This window comes from Manacus candei, unplaced genomic scaffold (assembly GCF_025592945.1).
Source record: "Manacus candei isolate 608988 ecotype Guabito, Panama unplaced genomic scaffold, ASM2559294v1 h1tg000031l, whole genome shotgun sequence".
Lineage (NCBI taxonomy): Eukaryota > Metazoa > Chordata > Aves > Passeriformes > Pipridae > Manacus > Manacus candei.
The window spans coordinates 1526784-1545526 of record NW_026138079.1 but is presented as its reverse complement, the minus strand read 5'-3'; the positions used below and the strand labels follow the sequence as shown (position 1 = coordinate 1545526).

Genomic DNA, 18743 nt, shown 5'->3' with positions numbered 1-18743 from the left:
TAAAAAATTATTACTTTGAAAAAGCTTCCAAATGAATCCCCCTGCAACACAAGCAAAACCATTCCCCCTCCTCATCCCCAAATTCTAACCTGTGGATTTTTTTCCCAAAAAAGCTGTTGCCCTGTGGGGTATTTATTTTCCATTCCCAAAGCCTTATATATATATACATATATATATATATATATATACATATATATACATAAATATATATATACATATATATACACATATATATACACACACACATATATAAAATAAATATAAATATATAATATATAATGTATATAATATATACTATATAATATATAATGTATATAATATATACAGTATATACAATATATAATATATATATATAAAATATATATAATATATAAAAAATTATTACTTTGAAAAAGCTTCCAAATGAATCCCCCTGCAACACGAGCAAAACCATTCCCCCTCCTCATCCCTAAATTCCAACCTGTGGATTTTTTTCCCCAAAAAGCTGTTGCCCTGTGGGGTATTTCTTTTCCATTCCCAAAGTTTATATACATATATATATATATATACATACATATATATACACATATATATATACATATATATATACACATATATATATATACACATATATATACACACACATATATATAAAATAAATATCAATATATAATATATAATGTATATAATATATACTATATAATATATACAGTATATACAATATATAATATATATATAATATATATATAATATATATATAATATATAAAAAATTATTACTTTGGAAAAGCTTCCAAATGAATTCCCCCTGCAACACGAGCAAAACCATTCCCCCTCCTCATCCCTAAATTCCAGCCTGTGGATTTTTTTCCCAAAAAAGCTGTTGCCCTGTGGGGTATTTCTTTTCCATTCCCAAAGTTTATATATATATATATATATATATACATACATATATATATACACATATATATATACATATATATATACATGTATATATACACACACACATATATAAAATAAATATAAATATATAATATATAATGTATATAATATATACTATATAATATATAATGTATATAATATATACAGTATATACAATATATAATATATATATATAAAATATATATAATATATAAAAAATTATTACTTTGAAAAAGCTTCCAAATGAATCCCCCTGCAACACGAGCAAAACCATTCCCCCTCCTCATCCCTAAATTCCAACCTGTGGATTTTTTTCCCCAAAAAGCTGTTGCCCTGTGGGGTATTTATTTTCCATTCCCAAAGCCTTATATATATATACATATATATATATATATGTATATATATATATATATATACATATATATACATAAATATATATATACATATATATACACATATATATACACACACATATATATAAAATAAATATAAATATATAATATATATAATATATACTATATAATATATACAGTATATACAATATATAATATATATATATAAAATATATATAATATATAAAAAATTATTACTTTGGAAAAGCTTCCAAATGAATCCCCCTGCAACACGAGCAAAACCATTCCCCCTCCTCATCCCTAAATTCCAACCTGTGGATTTTTTTCCCCAAAAAGCTGTTGCCCTGTGGGGTATTTATTTTCCATTCCCAAAGCCTTATACATACATATATCTTTTATATATATATATATATATATATATATATATATATATATATATATATATATATATGAATTTCCCCTGGAATGTGAGGAAAATTATTCCTCTCTCCTCATCCCTAAATTCCAAACTGTGGGGTTTTTTTCAAAAAAAAAAGCTGCTGCCCTGAGGGATTTTTTTTCCATTCCCAAAGCCTTACATATATATATATATATGTATGTATGTATATATATATGTGTATATATATATGTATATGTATACATATATATGTATATGTATACATATATATGTGTATATATATGTCTATATACATATATATATGTAAATATACATATATATGTATGTATATATACATATATATGTATATATATACACACATATATACACACACATATATATAAAATAAATATAAATATATATTATATAATGTATATAATATATACTATATAATATATACAGTATATACAATATATATAATATAGATATAATGTATAAAAATGAATTCCCCCTGCAACATAAGCAAACCAATTCCCCCTCCTCATCCCTAAATCCAACCAGTAGGGATTTTTTTCCCCAAAAACCCGTCGCCCTGCTGGATTTCCCGTCCATTCCCAACTCCTCGGCAATTCCCGTCTCCCCAAGAACCCCTTTCCCGGCGCTCCCTCCCTCCCCGCTCCCCTTCTCCCCCTTCCCGCCGGGCCCGGCCCATTCCAGGCGGAGCCGGGGCCCGCTGGAATTCCCTCCCACGGAAACTATTCCTCAGGAAGCAGGTGCCGCTCGCAGCTCCGCCGCTTTTTCCATGTTCCCGAGCCGGGAATGAACCTCGGGAAGCTGCCTGAGCCCTCACGTCACCCTTTTCCAAGCGCCGCTTCCATTTTATTCCCGCTCCCTCCCCGCCCGCGCCACTCGGGGCTGGAATTCTCCCTCACACCCCCACAGGGGATGATGCTCCGGGAGGGTTTTTTTCGGGAGGGGCCGGACTCGCTTCCCGTATAAATTCCCGACGAAACGCGCGCCATCCCCATTCCCGGCGGGAATCGCGAGCCCCTGAGGGGAAAAAAAAGATGCATTTGGGGAATTTTCAGTCCAGCCTCAGCTCGCTCGTCGCCTGCGCCGCCGCCCGGGAGCTCTTCGAGCGCCAGGACCTGCGGGTACGGGCATTTTAGGGATTCGGGGGGGATTTTTGGGATTTTTGGGGATTTTTAGGGATTTGGGGGATTTTAAGGATCTTTAGGAATTTTTGGAATTTTGGGGGATTTTTGGGATTTTTTTTTGATTTTTTAGGGGTTTTTTGGGGATTTTTTAGGGATTTTTTAGGGATTTTTTGGGGATTTTGGGGGGATTTTTTTGGGATTTTTTAGGGATTTTTTGCGGATTTTTAGGGATTTTTTTGGGATTTTGGGGGGATTTTTTGCGGATTTTTTAGGAATTTTTGGGGATTTTTGGGGGATTTTTTAGGGATTTTTTGGGGATTTTTTTGGGATTTTTTAGGAATTTTTTACGGATTTTTTGGAATTTTTGGGGATTTTTTAGGGGGTTTTGGGGGATTTTTTAGGGATTTTTTTTGATTTTTAGGGATTTTTTGGGGATTTTTTGGGATTTTTTAGGGATTTTTTGGGATTTAGGGAGCGGGTCCTGAGGGGGATTTCTGCACCCACCGCTCGCAGGGTAATCCCCTCCAGGACCCGCTTCCTAAATCCCCAAAAATCCCCCCAAAATTTATTGGGAATAAAGGGGTTGGGAGGGACCAGCCTCGCTTCCCGTATAAATTCCCGACGAAACGCGCGCCATCCCCATTCCCGGCGGGAATCGCGAGCCCCTGAGGGGAAAAAAAAGATGCATTTGGGGAATTTTCAGTCCAGCCTCAGCTCGCTCGTCGCCTGCGCCGCCGCCCGGGAGCTCTTCGAGCGCCAGGACCTGCGGGTACGGGCATTTTAGGGATTCGGGGGGATTTTGGGGATTTTTGGGATTTTTAGGATCGTTAGGAATTTTGGAGATTTTTTGGGGAATTTTTAGGGATTTATTGGGGATTTTTTGCGGATTTTTAGGGATTTTGGGGGGATTTTTTGGAATTTTTGGGGATTTTTTAGGGATTTTTGGGGGATTTTTTAGGGGTTTTTTTGGGGGATTTTTTGCGAATGTTTTAGGGATTTTTTAGGGATTTTTTTGATTTTTTGGGGATTTTTTGCGGATTTTTTGCGGATTTTTTAGGGATTTTTTTTTGATGTTTTTGAATTTTTTGGGATTTTTTAGGGATTTTTGGGGATTTTTTGCGGATTTTTTGGGGATTTTTTTGCGGATTTTTTAGGGATTTTTTAGGGATTTTTTGCGGATTTTTTGGGGATTTTTTGGAATTTTGGGGGATTTTTTAGGGATTTTTTGGGGATTTTTTTTTTTGAATTTTTTAGGAATTTTTTGGGGATTTTTTAGGGATTTTTTGGGGATTTTTGGGGATTTTTTGGGGATTTTTGGGAGATTTTTTGGGATTTAGGGAGCGGGTCCTGAGGGGGATTTCTGCACCCACCGCTCGCAGGGAAATCCCCCCCAAGGACCTGCTCCCTAAATCCCCCAAAATCCCCCCAAATTTATTGGGAATAAAGGGTTTGGATCTCCCCACTCTGCACCCAACGGGAGTGATTCCAGGGCTGGGAATGAGGTGACTTTAAGCTGCGTGGTTTGGGAAGTAATCCTGATTTTCCCTCCGGAATTTCTTGGCTGGCTTGAGATTTTAGGAAATATTTATATTTGCACTCTTGAGTTTTTAGGGAATATTTCTATTATTATCCTGATTTTCCCTCCAGAATTCCCTGACTGGCTGTACTTGTTTTTAGGGAATATTTCTATTATTATCCTGATTTTCCTGTACTTGCACTCTTGAGTTTTTAGGGAATATTTCTATTATTATCCTGATTTTCCCTCTGGAATTCCTTGGCTGGCTGGACTTGCACTCCTGAGTTTTTAGGGAATATTTATATTGTTATCCTGATTTTCCTGTACTTGCACTCTTGAGTTTTCAGGGAATATTTTTATTATTATCCCGATTTTCCCTCCAGAATTCCTTGACTGGCTGTACTTGTTTTTAGGGAACATTTCTATTATTATCCTGATTTTCCTGTACTTGCACTATTGAGTTTTTAGGGAATATTATTATCCTGATTTTCCCTCTGGAATTCCTTGGCTGGCTGGACTTGCACTCCTGAGTTTTTAGGGAATATTTATATTGTTATCCTGATTTTCCTGTACTTGCACTCTTGAGTTTTCAGGGAATATTTTTATTATTATCCCGATTTTCCCTCCAGAATTCCCTGACTGGCTGTACTTGTTTTTAGGGAATATTTCTATTATTATCCTGATTTTTTAGGGAATATTTGTATTGTTATCCTGATTTTCCTGTACTTGCACTCTTGAGTTTTTAGGGAATATTTCTATTATTGTTATTTTCGTAGTAAAATTCCCTTTATGCTTTTCCTGGGATTTTTTTGTTGTGTTAAAACCATAAGAAATCCTCTTGGATTTCCCTTGAACCAATTGGCACAATGTGATGGATTTAATGGATATAACAGGGTGGATTTAAGGGATGAGGGATATAATATAAGATATTTAATAGATATAATGGAATATATTTAAGAAATATCCTATGGGATATTTAAGGGATATAATGTAAGATATTTAAGGGGTATAAGATATTAAAGGGATATAATATGGAATATTTAATGGATATAATGGAATATATTTAAGCAATATAATATGGGATATTTAAGGGATGTAAGATATTTAAGGGATATAATATGGGATATTTAATAGATATAATGGAATATATTTAAGCAATACAATATGAGATATTAAAGATATATATATTTAATTGCTATAATAGAATGTATTTAATGGATACAATATAAGATATTTGAGGGATATAATACAAAATATTTAATGGATATAAGATAAGATATTTAATGGATAGAATGTATTTGATGGATATAATAGAATGTATTTAATAGATATAATATAAGATATTTAAGGGATATAATGGAATATATTTAAGCAATATAATATGAGATATTAAAGAGATATAATATGGGATATTTAATGGATATAATAGAATTTATTTAATGGATACAATATAAGATATTTGAGGGATATAATACAAGATATTTAATGGATATAAGATATTTAATGGATAGAATGTATTTGATGGATATAATGTAAGATATTTAAGGGATATAATAGAATGTGTTTGATGGATATAATGTAAGATATTTAATAGATATAATGGAATATATTTAAGCACTATTCTATGGGATATTTAAGGGATATAATATAAGATATTTAAGGGATATAATGGAATATATTTAAGCAATATGAGATATTAAAGGGATATAATATATTTAATGGCTATAATAGAATTTATTTAATGGATATAATAGAATGTATTTAATGGATACAATATAAGATATTTGAGGGATATAATACAAGATATTTAATGGATATTAGATAAGATATTTAATGGATAGAATGTATTTGATGGATATAATAGAATGTATTTAATAGATATAAGATATTTAAGGGATATAATGGAATATATTTAAACAATATCCTATGGGATGTTTAAGGGATATAATGTAAGATATTGAAGGGATATAATATGGGATATTTAAGGGATATAATATGGGATATTTAAGAGATATAAGATATTAAAGGGATATAATATGGAATATTTAATGGATATAATGGAATATATTTAAGCAATGTCCTATGGGATATTTAAGGGATATAAGATATTTAATGGATATAATAGAATGTATTTGATGGATATAATAGAATGTATTTGATGGATATAATAGAATGTATTTAATAGATATAATAGAAGATATTTACGGGATATAATAGAAGATATTTAAGGGATATAATGGAATATATTTAAGCAATATCCTACAGGATGTTTAAGGGATATAATGTAAGTTATTAAAGGGATATAATACGGGATATTTAATGTATATAATGGAATATATTTAAGCAATATTTTATTATTATTTGTTTTATTATTATTTCTTTTATTTTTATTTCTTTTATTGTTATTTCTTTTATTATTATTTCTTTTATTATTTTTATTTTATTATTATTTCTTTTATTATTATTTCTTTTATTTTTATTTATTTTATTGTTATTTCTTTTATTATTATTTCTTTTATTATTTTTATTTTATTATTATTTCTTTTATTATTATTTCTTTTATTACTTTTATTGCAATATTATTTATTTTATTGTTACTTATTTTATTGTTACTTATTTTATTGTTACTTATTTTATTGTTACTTATTTTATTGTTATTTCTTTTATTGTTATTTCTTTTATTGTTATTTCTTTTATTGTTATTTCTTTTATTGTTATTTATTGTATTGTTATTTATTTTATTATCATTTATTGTATTATTATTTAATTTATTCTTTACTTTATTTTTTTTTTTTAATTATTATTTCTTTATTTTATTCCTCTGTACCTTTGACCCCATTTCTGGGAGCCAACCCAGCATTTCCAATCCCCTTTTCCCTCTTATCTCCCTCTCCCAGGCCAAGTTCGAGTCCCTGTTCCGCCCCTTCGACCGGGAACTCTCCTTCCAGTACTTCAAGAGCTTCCGCAGGGTCCGCATCAACTTCAGCAGCCCCCTGGCTGCGGCCGACGCCAGGATCCAGCTGCACAGGACACAGTTCCTGGGAAAAGAGCTCAAACTCTACTTTGCTCAGGTAAAGCTGCTCCTGGGTACTCATGGAAGCACCAAAGCTCCCATGGAAATGAATCCCTGGGTGGGAAAAGGAATCTTGGAGTGGGAAGAGGAATCCTGGAGTGGGAAAATGAATCCTTGTGAGGGAAAATGAATCCCTGCGTGGGAAAAGGAGTCCTCATATGGAAAAAGGAATTCCTGTGTGGGAAAAGGAATTCTTGTGTGGGAAAAGGAATTCTTGTGTGGGAAAAGGAATTCCTGTGTGGGAAAAGGAATCTTCAGCAGCCCCCTGGCTGCAGCCGACGCCAGGATCCAGCTGCACAGGACACAGTTCCTGGGAAAAGAGCTCAAACTCTACTTTGCTCAGGTAAAGCTGCTCCTGGGTACCCATGGAAGCACCAAAGCTTCCCTGGAAATGAATCCCTGGGTGGGAAAATGAGTCTTGGAGTGGGAAAAGGAATCCCTGCGTGGGAAAAGGAATCCCTGCGTGGGAAAAGGAATCCCTGCGTGGGAAAAGGAATCCCTGCGTGGGAAAAGGAATCCCTGTGTGGGAAAAATGAATCCTTGTGTGGGGAAAAGGAATTCCTGTGTGGGAAAAGGAATCTTCAGCAAACCCCTGGCTGCGGCCAATGCCAGGATCCAGCTGCACAGGACACAGTTCCTGGGAAAAGAGCTCAAACTCTACTTTGCTCAGGTAAAGCTGCTCTTTGGTACTCATGGAAGCACCAAAGCTTCCCTGGAAATGAATCCCTGGGTGGGAAAATGAGTCTTGGAGTGGGAAAAGGAATCCCTGTGTGGGAAAAGAAATTCCTGTGTGGGAAAAAGAATTCCTGTGTGGGAAAAAAATCCTGGTATGGAAAAAGGAATCCTTGTGTGGGAAAAGGAATCCTTGTGTGGGAAAAGGAATCCTTGTGTGGGAAAAGGAATCTTGGAATGGGAAAAGGAATCCTTGTGTGGGAAAAGGAATTCCTATGTAGGAAACGGAATCCTGGAATGGGAAAAGGAACCCTTGTGTGGGAAAAGGAATCCCTGTGTGGGAAAAGGAATCCCTGTGTGGGAAAAGGAATCCCTGTGTGGGAAAAATGAATCCCTGTGTGGGAAAAATGAATACTTGTGAGGGAAAATGAATCCCTGCATGGGAAAAGGAGTCCTCATATGGAAAAAGGAATCCCTGTGTGGGAAAAGGAATCCCTGTGTGGGAAAAGGAATCCCTGTGTGGGAAAAGGAATCTTCAGCAAACCCCTGGCTGCGGCCGACGCCAGGATCCAGCTGCACAGGACACAATTCCTGGGAAAAGAGCTCAAACTCTACTTTGCTCAGGTAAAGCTGCTCTTTGGTACTCATGGAAGCACCAAAGCTTCCCTGGAAATGAATCCCTGGGTGGGAAAATGAGTCTTGGAGTGGGAAAAGGAATCCCTGTGTGGGAAAAGAAATTCCTGTGTGGGAAAAGGAATCCCTGTGTGGGAAAAGAAATTCCTGTGTGGGAAAAAGAATTCCTGTGTGGGAAAAAAATCCTGGTATGGAAAAAGGAATCCTTGTGTGGGAAAAGGAATCCTTGTGTGGGAAAAGGAATCCTTGTGTGGGAAAAGGAATCCTTGTGTGGGAAAAGGAATCTTGGAATGGGAAAAGGAATCCTTGTGTGGGAAAAGGAATTCCTATGTAGGAAACGGAATCCTGGAATGGGAAAAGGAACCCTTGTGTGGGAAAAGGAATCCCTGTGTGGGAAAAGGAATCCCTGTGTGGAAAAAGGAATCCCTGTGTGGGAAAAATGAATCCCTGTGTGGGAAAAATGAATGCTTGTGAGGGAAAATGAATCCCTGCATGGGAAAAGGAGTCCTCATATGGAAAAAGGAATCCCTGTGTGGGAAAAGGAATCCCTGTGTGGGAAAAGGAATCCCTGTGTGGGAAAAGGAATCTTGGAATGGGAAGAGGAATCCCTGTGTGGGAAAAGGAATCCCTGTGTGGGAAAAGGAATCTTCAGCAAACCCCTGGCTGCGGCCGACACCAGGATCCAGCTGCACAGGACACAGTTCCTGGGAAAAGAGCTCAAACTCTACTTTGCTCAGGTAAAGCTGCTCCTGGGTACCCATGGAAGCACCAAAGCTTCCCTGGAAATGAATCCCTGGGTGGGAAAAGGAGTCCTCATATGGAAAAAGGAATTCCTGTGTGGGAAAAGGAATCCCTGTGTGGGAAAAGGAATCCCTGTGTGGGAAAAGGAATCTTGGAATGGGAAGAGGAATCCCTGTGTGGGAAAAGGAATCTTGGAATGGGAAGAGGAATCCCTGTGTGGGAAAAGGAATCCCTGTGTGGGAAAAGGAATCCCTGTGTGGGAAAAGGAATTCTTGTGTGGGAAAGGGAATTCCTGTGTGGGAAAAGGAATCTTCAGCAACCCCCTGGCTGCGGCCGACGCCAGGATCCAGCTGCACAGGACACAGTTCCTGGGAAAAGAGCTCAAACTCTACTTTGCTCAGGTAAAGCTGCTCCTGGGTACTCATGGAAGCACCAAAGCTCCCATGGAAATGAATCCCTGGGTGGGAAAAGGAATCTTGGAGTGGGAAGAGGAATCCTGGAGTGGGAAAATGAATCCTTGTGAGGGAAAATGAATCCCTGCGTGGGAAAAGGAATCCCTGTGTGGGAAAAGGAATCCCTGTGTGGGAAAAATGAATCCCTGTGTGGGAAAAGGAATTCCTGTATGGGAAAAGGAATCTCCCTATGTGGAAAAAGGAATTCCTTGTATGGGAAGATGAATCCTTGTGTGGGAAAAGGAATTCCTGTATGGGAAAATGAGTCCCTGTATGAGGAAAAGGAATCCTTGTGTGGGAAGATGAATCCCTGTGTGGGAAAACAAATCCCTGTATGGAAAAAGGAATTGCTGTGTGGGAAAAGGAATCCTTGTATGGGAAGATGAATTTCTGTGTGGGAAAAGGAATCCCTGTGTGTCCATTTGGGATGTCCCAGTTCATTTCTATCCCTCTGGGAATTCCCAGCACTCTCCCCTGTGGTGTTGCCTTCCCACCCCATTTGTCATTAAAGGCCAGGTCCAGCTTCCTCCCACTCCGGGATTTTATGGGCAGATATAGAAATAAAATATATTCAAATCAAAAAAAATTAATTTCAAGGGAAACCAGGGGATTTAAAGGGAACTTCCTTGGAAGTTTGCTGGGAATTGGATGTGGGGGCTTGGCTGTGGAATCCTGGCTCGTGCTGCCACCCCGAGTCCCTGGCAGGGAACAACACCACCTCTCCCAGCCTTCAAATCCCTCCTGAGTGACAAATTCCTGGATAATAATGACCCAGCTTTGGGCTTTCCTGCCTTTTTTTTTTTATTCCCAGACTTTGCACATTGGAAGCTCCCACTTGGCCCCTCCAAATCCAGACAAGCAGTTCCTGATTTCCCCTCCTGCCTCTCCCCCCGTGGATTGGAAACAAGTGGAAGATGCAACTCCAGTCATCAACTACGACCTTTTATATGCAATTTCCAAGCTAGGACCAGGTGAGAATTGGGGGAAAAAACGGGATTGGGAGTGAGGAAAACACCCTTTGAGCTTCTTGAGCTTCCCAAACTTTCCCAGGAAATTGTTATCTCCCAATTAAACTTGTATTGTCAGAAGGAACTCTTAGTGAAAATGAGGATTTCTTCCCCATGGAGTAATTCCACAGGATTCCTTGGAGGACCCAGAGCTCCACGATGGGATTTGTTGAGAGCACAAACATTCCTTCAATTATCACCTGGTTAATTAATATTTTTAAAGCAGCAGCTTCCCAAAAATGAAGGGGAAATTTGGGCATTTCCACACCTTTTAGAGGGATGGGAAAGTCCTGGCTCAGGACTAAGACTGACCCAGCTCAGAGCTGGGCTTAAATTCCTCTGTGGAATACTAGGAGGAGGAAACCACTGCTAAGTGTGGGAGAAAACCTAATATTCCTTTGAAATTAAGAGGAAAAATTTCCTGCCATTCCTTTTTTTTTTCAGTGATTAACGACCCCATTTCATTTTCTCCCTCAGACTTCTCACTGAAAATTGCTGCAAATTAATATTTCCCCCCAATCTAACTCTGATTTATTATTAATTTTAGGGGAGAGAAAAATGACCACGTTTAGTGACAGGATTAAAGGGAACAAAACTTGAGCCTGATTTGATTTTCCTGGAGGATTTTTATTCCTCAGTTTAGGGAACACTCATTGTTGTGTTCAGGGGAGAAAAGGGCAGGGCAGAATTTTGGGTCCCTCCTGTAGGACTTTAAATCCTGCTGCTGAAATAAATAGTTTTAAATTAAGTTGCATATTTATTTTTAATCAAAGATTTTCATTTTCATGAAGCTGGTTTTGGAAGCAAAGCTGGTTTGGATGGAACATGTTGAATGAATATATAATATATATTCATTAAATATATATATATATTCATTATATATTTAATAATATTATAAATATTATTATATTCATTATATCTATATATTCATTATATATTATTTATAATATTATAAATATTATTATTTAATCATAAATAATTATAAATAATATTATTTCATACCAATATTATAAATAATATTATTTCATACCAACAGCTGCTGTTGGTATGAAAGTTCAGAGCTGCTGTTTCTTTACTCCAAGCTTTCCTTGGAATTTTTAGGAATGCCAGAAAGAAACCTCTAGCTCTTAAAATAAATATTTAAGGCACTAAAAGTTGGCCCTTTTTGTGGGTTTATTTCTTTTTTCACTCCCTTTCCTTCCCAGTAGCAAAACCACTTTTACTTCATGTAACCTGAAGCATTTTTCTACCAGCACTTTTCAGTTTTGTCCAGTTTGGAAAGTCTTTTTGTCTCTCTGATAACACCAGTGTTCTGGTAAGCTTTCCTAGCCCTAAACAGAGAGAAAAATTCATTATAAAATTTCCTTGCCTGCCTCTTAAATCCTCCTGTTGGATGGAAAACCTCGGGATAACAGAGAAGGTTTGAAGGATTAAAGTCCTTAAAAAAATTGTGCTTTTTCTCCTCCTGCATTTTGTGCTTGTGTATCCTTGGTCTTCTGAAGTAACTTGGAGTTATTTTCTAGAGTTTCTCACGAGCTTCTGAAAACTGGGGAAATTTAAAGTATTTCTTATCCCAGATTTCCCTCTAGATGTGTAAATACATATATTTATATTTGTTTTTATTGGCACTGCTTTTCCAGCAGGCACATGTATTTTTCCATGTATTTTTCAATTGCCATGGCAGTGTTCCTCCAAGAAATCTGTAAAAGTTGGCATTTTTCCTTCATCAACTAAATTCTATTAACAGCAACAGTTTAAGATTATTAAAAACATGTCTTTTTTCACATAATAATGCACTCTTTGAACCCTGCACTCACTAAAACCCTTCGGGACGGTCGACGTCTCATCAGCCTCGTGCACTTTTATTTTTACACCTTAAAAACCTCCCAAACTAAATTTTTATCACAGAATCAGCTGGGTTGGAAGGGACCTCCCTCATCATCCAGTCCAACCCTTGATCCAACCCCGCTGTGGTTCCCAGCCCATGGCACTGATGCCACATCCAGTCTGTCCTTAAACACCTCCAGGGATGGAGAATCCACCCCTTCCCTGGGCAGCCCATTCCAATGGCTGAGCACCCTCTCTGCAAAGAAATTCCTTCTAATCTCCAACCTAACCCTCCCCTGGCACAGCTGCAGACCCAGCCCTCTTGTCTTGCTGATGGTTGCCTGGGAAAAGAGACCAACCCCCCCCTGGCTCCCCCCTCCTGTCAGGGAGTTGCAGAGAGTGAGGAGGTCTCCCCTGAGCCTCCTCTTCTCCAGGCTGAGCCCCCCCAGCTCCCTCAGCCTCTCCTCACAGCACTTGTGCTCCAGTCCCTTCCCCAGCCTCGTTGCTCTCCTCTGGCCCTGCTCCAGCCCCTCCATGTCCTTCCTGAGCTGAGGGCCCAGAACTGGACACAGCACTCCAGGGGTGGCCTCACCAGTACTGAGTCCAGGGGCAGAATCACTTCCCTGGCCCTGTTGGCCACCCTGTTCCTGATCCAGGCCAGGATCCATTGGCCCTCTTGTCCCCCTGGGCACACTCTGGCTCCTGTTCAGCTCCCTGTCCATCCCCACTCCCAGCTCCCTTCCTGCCTGGCTGCTCTCCAGCCCCTCTGGCCCAGCCTGGAGCTGCATGAGGTTGTTGTGGCCAAAGGGCAGGACCCAGCACTTGGCCTTGTGGACCTGACACTTGGCCATTTAATGTAAATCTGCTTTAAAGCAATTCTTTACATTAAGACAAACCCAGCGTTGAACTCAGCGCTCACTAAAACCCTTCGGGACGCTCGACGTCTCATCGGCCTCGTTCATCAACCTCGTGCAATTTTATCTTTACACCTTAAAAAAACCTCCCAGATTAAATTTTTTTTATGCAGAATGGAGGCTTTTTAATCCCATTCATGGGGTGGTTTTTTTTGTTGTTGTCCTGCAGGTGACAAGTACGAGCTGCACGCGGCCACCGCCACCACCCCCAGCGTGGTCGTGCACGTGTGCGAGAGCGACCGGGAGAGCGACGGCGGCGACGAGGAGCCCAAAAAGCCCAAACCCAAAATCATCCAGACCAGGAGACCCGATTACACCCCTGCCCATCTCAGCTGAGCTACTGCTGCTGCTGCTGGGTTTGGTTTTTGGGTTTTTTTCCCAGTAGGAAACTTCCCAGGGGGAAAAAAAAAACAACCCCGTCGGGTTTGGCGGCAGCGCTCGAGAAATTCCCCGTCTAAGAGAAAAAATAAAGGAAGCTTCATCCCGATTTTTTTTGAGGCTGCAAGTTGATCCCTGGGTGTATTCCCGAAATGGCTGGGAGAAGATGATATTTGGAGACAAACCAAGACAAAAATAGGGTTTATTTTGGGAGGGTGAAGGAGCTTTTCCTTGCCTGACTCTTAAATCCTCCGGTTGGATGGAAAAACCTCGGGATAACAGAGGAGGTTTTAAGGATTAAAGTCCTTAAAACTCAAAAAAAAAAGTACTTTTTCTCATCCTGCATTTTGTGCATGTGTATTCTTGGTCTTCTAAAGTAACTTTTGAGTTATTTTCTAGAGTTTCTCACGAGCTGGAAATCGGGGAGGTTTAAGGTATTTATTATCCCAGATTTCCCTCTAGATGTGTAAATACATATATTTATATTGGTTTTTATTGGCATTGCTTTTCCAGCAGGCACAAAATCCCTTCAGCCCCCCCTGATTTAGGTGCTGTGGGGACCTGTGCTTTTAAAAATGTTCACCTTTGAAATGCCTCCAGTGGGGTTTTATCTGGCAAAAAACAATGGGGAAAAAAAAAGGTGCAACGGGAGACTTGCTGAAATGAATGGATTTTAAATTATTTAAGTTCTGGTAATTTATATCTTCAATGACATTTGTTTGGTAGCTTTGACTTGGGGAGGGGGGGAAAAAAGGACTTTTAAGGGTATAAATAAGGCTAATGGTGCATATTCAGAATTTTTTCAGTGATGGAGGGACTTGAATCTGCGTTTTTTTGTGAGAAAAGGTTGAATGGTGATTGTAAAATTACAGGGAGGAGAGATGGTGCCTTTGCCTTGTCCATTCCTACTACAGGCTGCACACTTGGATCTTTTTCTACTGGCTTTGTACATCCAGAACTCCCAAACTTTCTTAGCTTTGCCTCCAGACTGAGCTGGTGTGAAATGCTTTAATGCCAAGTAATGCACATTTAAATCATGGGAACGTGTGGGAGAAGCTTTAGGGGTTTTATATGTTCCAGACAGTCCTGATAATTAATCCCAATTCCAAGGCAAAAAAAACCCCAAAAAGGTGAGAGAGAAATGTATTTTATTACTTGTTTTTTTAAAACTGGAGATCCTCACCTTGAAACAGGTATTTTTTGGGAAGAGATAGGAACTGATTTTTGTGGAAAATGTCATTTATGGGTCTTAGGAAGTCTGTTGGAAAGTTTTTAGGAATCCAGGTGTGGTTCTCTCTTGCTCTGCTTTTGCCACAGTTGGTCTGAGAAGGAGTTTGAAGCAAATATTGACTTAAACACCCTTGTTTTTTTTCAATAATACCTGTTTTAAAACCGAAGATGTGGAGTGGAGCCATCCCAAGCTGGGAAACAAGGACTGGTGTTGCCAAGTGAAATGGAAACCAGTGACTGGAGAACAGGAATATGTGGAATTTTCTGCTCTGGTTTTGATCACTGTTCCCTGGAAACTGGAAAAAACCCCGATCCTTGGTGTTAAAAAGAGCTAATTCCATGTCCTGCTGGAGCTCTTGGATGGACACAGAGGAAAAATCAGGTTATTTTGGGGGTACAAGACCCAGCTGGGGCCATGTCCTGGCTGCCAGCCCCCAAAAGAAAGAAATCAAGCAGGTTTGCCACAACTGCCTTTAAACCTTTCCAAGATTTATTTTTCCCACGTTTCTCCAGTTCCTGCTGAACTCAAGTGTCTCATCCAGTTGAAAATGGAAGAATTCCTGTCCTTTCTCACCCATGGCAAATCCAAACACGACTTCTCCATCACAGGGAGCTGCTCTTCTGTTCCCTAAAAAAACCAACAGTGCTGCTTTTCAACTGAAAACCACCAAAATCCGTGATTTTTAACCATTTCCTACGCCCAGAAAGTGGCCACTGGGAAAGCCTGGAAATCTTGGAATGGTGACAGCGTGTCCCTGGTTGTGTCTCCTTGGCTTTTCCTGGTCCTTTTTCTTTTTAATGTTCAACTGAATGCTTGGTTGGTATTTTCTACAGTTGTATAGCACGGGGCATATTTAAATTAAAATATTTTGTTGTCTTTCTTGTAAGTTGTCCTGGTGTTTCTGCACAAAAATCACACCAAAAATCGGGATTTTTAGGCTTCCAAGCAACTTAATTTGCAAAGGGGAGGGGGGGGAGGAGGATCTATTGCCAGGTAACATCCTTAATAACCAAATAAATCTATTCCTGGAAAAGCTTTCCAGCCTTTTGCTTCCCATGATCTCAGTGGAAGGGTGAGAATCTGCTGATGAATAAAATGCAGAATATTCCGGGTTAAAAATTGCTCCTTCTGTGCCTGGAGCTGCTTCTGAATAAAGGGATCGACCTCATAGTGCTTTATAATAATCCCTGTGCAGCCATAAGGTGTATTTTATAGATAGAAAATTAATAATTCCGGGGATTTGCCCAAAAAAATGGTGGATTCCCCATCCCTGGAAGTGTCCAAGTGACACTTGGAGCACCCTGGGCTGGTGGAAGGTGTCCCTGCCCATGGAAAGGGTGTCTCTGGATGGGCTTTGAGGTCCCTCCCAACCCAAACCAGTCTGGGATTCCATGATTTCTGAGCTCCTGGAGTCTGGAAATCCGTGTTTAACTGGCTTTGCCTGTAGGTCCTGAGCCTGAAGTTGTGGGTTCTAACCCGAGTTTTATTTTCCAGAGCAGCAACAAGTGGAGTCTCTTTGCCTTTGGAAATCGTGGAATTGTTCTCCCTGTGCATCCCAGGCTTGTCCAGGGTGGGGAGGGGAAAGACTCCAGCAGCTCCTTCTCCAACCTTTGGAACAGTTCCAGCCAAACCACTGGAACACTTCCAACCTGGATTTTCCCCTGGGCACAATCCCTGCTCTGCCAACTCCAAATAACATCTTGGGGGAGACAAACCCGTCCTCTTTGCTTTTATCCTGCCTTGCCCAACGTGCTTTTTGCCAAAAATTACACCTTTTAAAAGCTTTTTTTAAACTTTTTTTAATTTTTAATTCATGAACTGGCTAAAAAAGAAACCCTGGTAATTCTGGGATTCAGAGAACTGACAGTCCAAGTCCTGTTCCAGAAAGACACAAACCAACAGAGAGAAGGAAGTGATCAGAAAGATGAGGTTGCATCTAATTTGTTTTTTTCTGTGTGATCTCCTCATACTCAGAATCCCAGAGTGGTTTGGGTTGGGAGGGACCTCAAAGCTCATCCTGTGCCACCCCCTGCCATGGGCAGGGACACCTTCCACCAGCCCAGGTTGCTCCAACCTGGCCTTGGGCACTTCCAGGGATGGGGAGTCCTCAACCCCTCTGGGCAGACACTTCCTGGAATCATCTTTTTGTCCATATTTTGGAAGTCCCAAAACTCCCCGAGCACCCCGGGTTGTGTCTGGATGTGGCCCTTGGGGACATGGATTGGGGGTGATCCTGGTGGTGCTTCTATGGCTGATCCTGAAGGTCTCCTCCAACCTCCATTCTGGAATTAGAGCCTCCAAACTTTTACTAAATGCTTTAATTCCAAGGATTTCCAGAGGTGCCCATAGGTGGAGCTAAATATCCAACTACCAACAAACTGGAGCCTCACAACTCAAACCTCCAGCTCAGGCTCCCACCCAGGGGTGGAAAAGATCCCTCAGGTCCCTTCCAACCCAAACCATTCCGTGGTTTTCTGATCATGCCTTTGCAAACTCTGTTTTCTTCTTAATTCTTCTTATTTTAAAGGAGCCCCCTGGGCCACACCGAGGGAAAACTGGCTGGTTCCAGCTGGAAAAGGGGAAGTTCAGGGGCTCAGCTCCCTGCAGCCTCTGGATAAAGTGATGCTAATTCCCAGGGTGTATTAATTTATGGATAAAATCATCCCAAATGATGCCTTAATTTGATTTATTGTGAAGAGAACTGGCTACAGTGTTCACCCTGGAGAAGGGAAAGCTCCAGGGAGACCTTAGAGCCCCTTCCAGAGCCTAAAAGGGGTTGCAAAAAGGAAGGAGAGGGACTTTTTCCAGGATTGGAGCTGAACTGGGCAGGATTGAGCCTCGTGGTGATTAAATTAGTGATCCACTTACCGATGTTATTCGAGTTGGGAAAATACACAGCTTGGCAAAAAGCAGCTTTTTCCTCCTCTTGTTTTCCACTTTTAGGATTTTTGAGCACTCTGAGGGAATCTTTCAGACTGTAAATCCCAGCAAATCCCAGCAAAGCCTGGGATTATTCACTTTGGGTTTATTCACTTTGACAGTGCTAAACCACGAAAATGAGATTCCTAAATCACTCAACAAAAGCCCCGAAGCAATTTGCTGAGTAACCAGGAACTTTTCCAGGTCCCTTCAGCTCTGGGAGCTGCCTCCTTTCCATTAGGGAATGGAAACTTTGATTCCAGCTTTGATTCCAGCTGTAAAGCAGCTCCTGAAGAAGGCAGGGCAGGATTCCTGGGTGTTCCTGCAGGTCCTGGCTGAGGAGGATGGTTTAAACCAGGAGGGGGGTTTGGCAGCTGGAAAGGGTGGGATTAAAAAGCAGGTGGAATTTCCCTTGGCTCTGGAAATCCCTCTGGCAAACTGGGCCGTGGGAGAGGCGGCAGCAGGAACTTCCCATCCTTGGCAGCATCCAGGGGGTTCCAGAGCCTTCCAGGGAGGGGCTGGGCAGGGGAAAATCAGCAGGGGCTGGAGCAGCTTCCCTGTGGAGACAGGCTGGGAGAGCTGGGATTGCTCAGCC

At 39.9% G+C, this 18743-nt stretch overlaps 1 protein-coding gene across 5 annotated transcripts; it reads left to right on the top strand.

Annotated features, from left to right (window-relative positions):
* The first annotated feature begins 2312 nt into the window (after window positions 1–2312).
* RCAN1 (regulator of calcineurin 1) lies at window positions 2313–16115 on the top strand. Of its 5 annotated transcripts, none has more exons than XM_051791269.1 (4): window positions 2313–2782; window positions 7199–7372; window positions 10684–10843; window positions 13790–16115. In XM_051791269.1, the coding sequence occupies exons 1-4, from the start codon at window positions 2696–2698 to the stop codon at window positions 13954–13956; spliced, it is 588 nt and encodes a 195-aa protein (XP_051647229.1). In that variant the 5' UTR covers window positions 2313–2695; the 3' UTR covers window positions 13957–16115. The 5 variants fall into 5 exon arrangements, with proteins under 5 accessions (XP_051647229.1, XP_051647228.1, XP_051647231.1 ...); XM_051791268.1 differs by lacking the exon at window positions 2313–2782 and adding an exon at window positions 3392–3554; XM_051791271.1 differs by lacking the exons at window positions 2313–2782; window positions 7199–7372 and adding an exon at window positions 8238–8670.
* The last annotated feature ends 2628 nt before the right edge of the window (window positions 16116–18743 follow it).

Excerpts from the sequence above, each read along its gene's own strand:
- RCAN1 (XM_051791266.1), top strand. The coding sequence starts at position 9,465 with ATGAATCCCTGGGTGGGAAAAGGAGTCCTCATATGGAAAAAGGAATTC. Across the intron at positions 9,822-10,683 it reads TCAAACTCTACTTTGCTCAG|ACTTTGCACATTGGAAGCTC; the intron begins GTAAAGCTGCTC and ends TTTTATTCCCAG. Across the intron at positions 10,844-13,789 it reads AATTTCCAAGCTAGGACCAG|GTGACAAGTACGAGCTGCAC; the intron begins GTGAGAATTGGG and ends GTTGTCCTGCAG.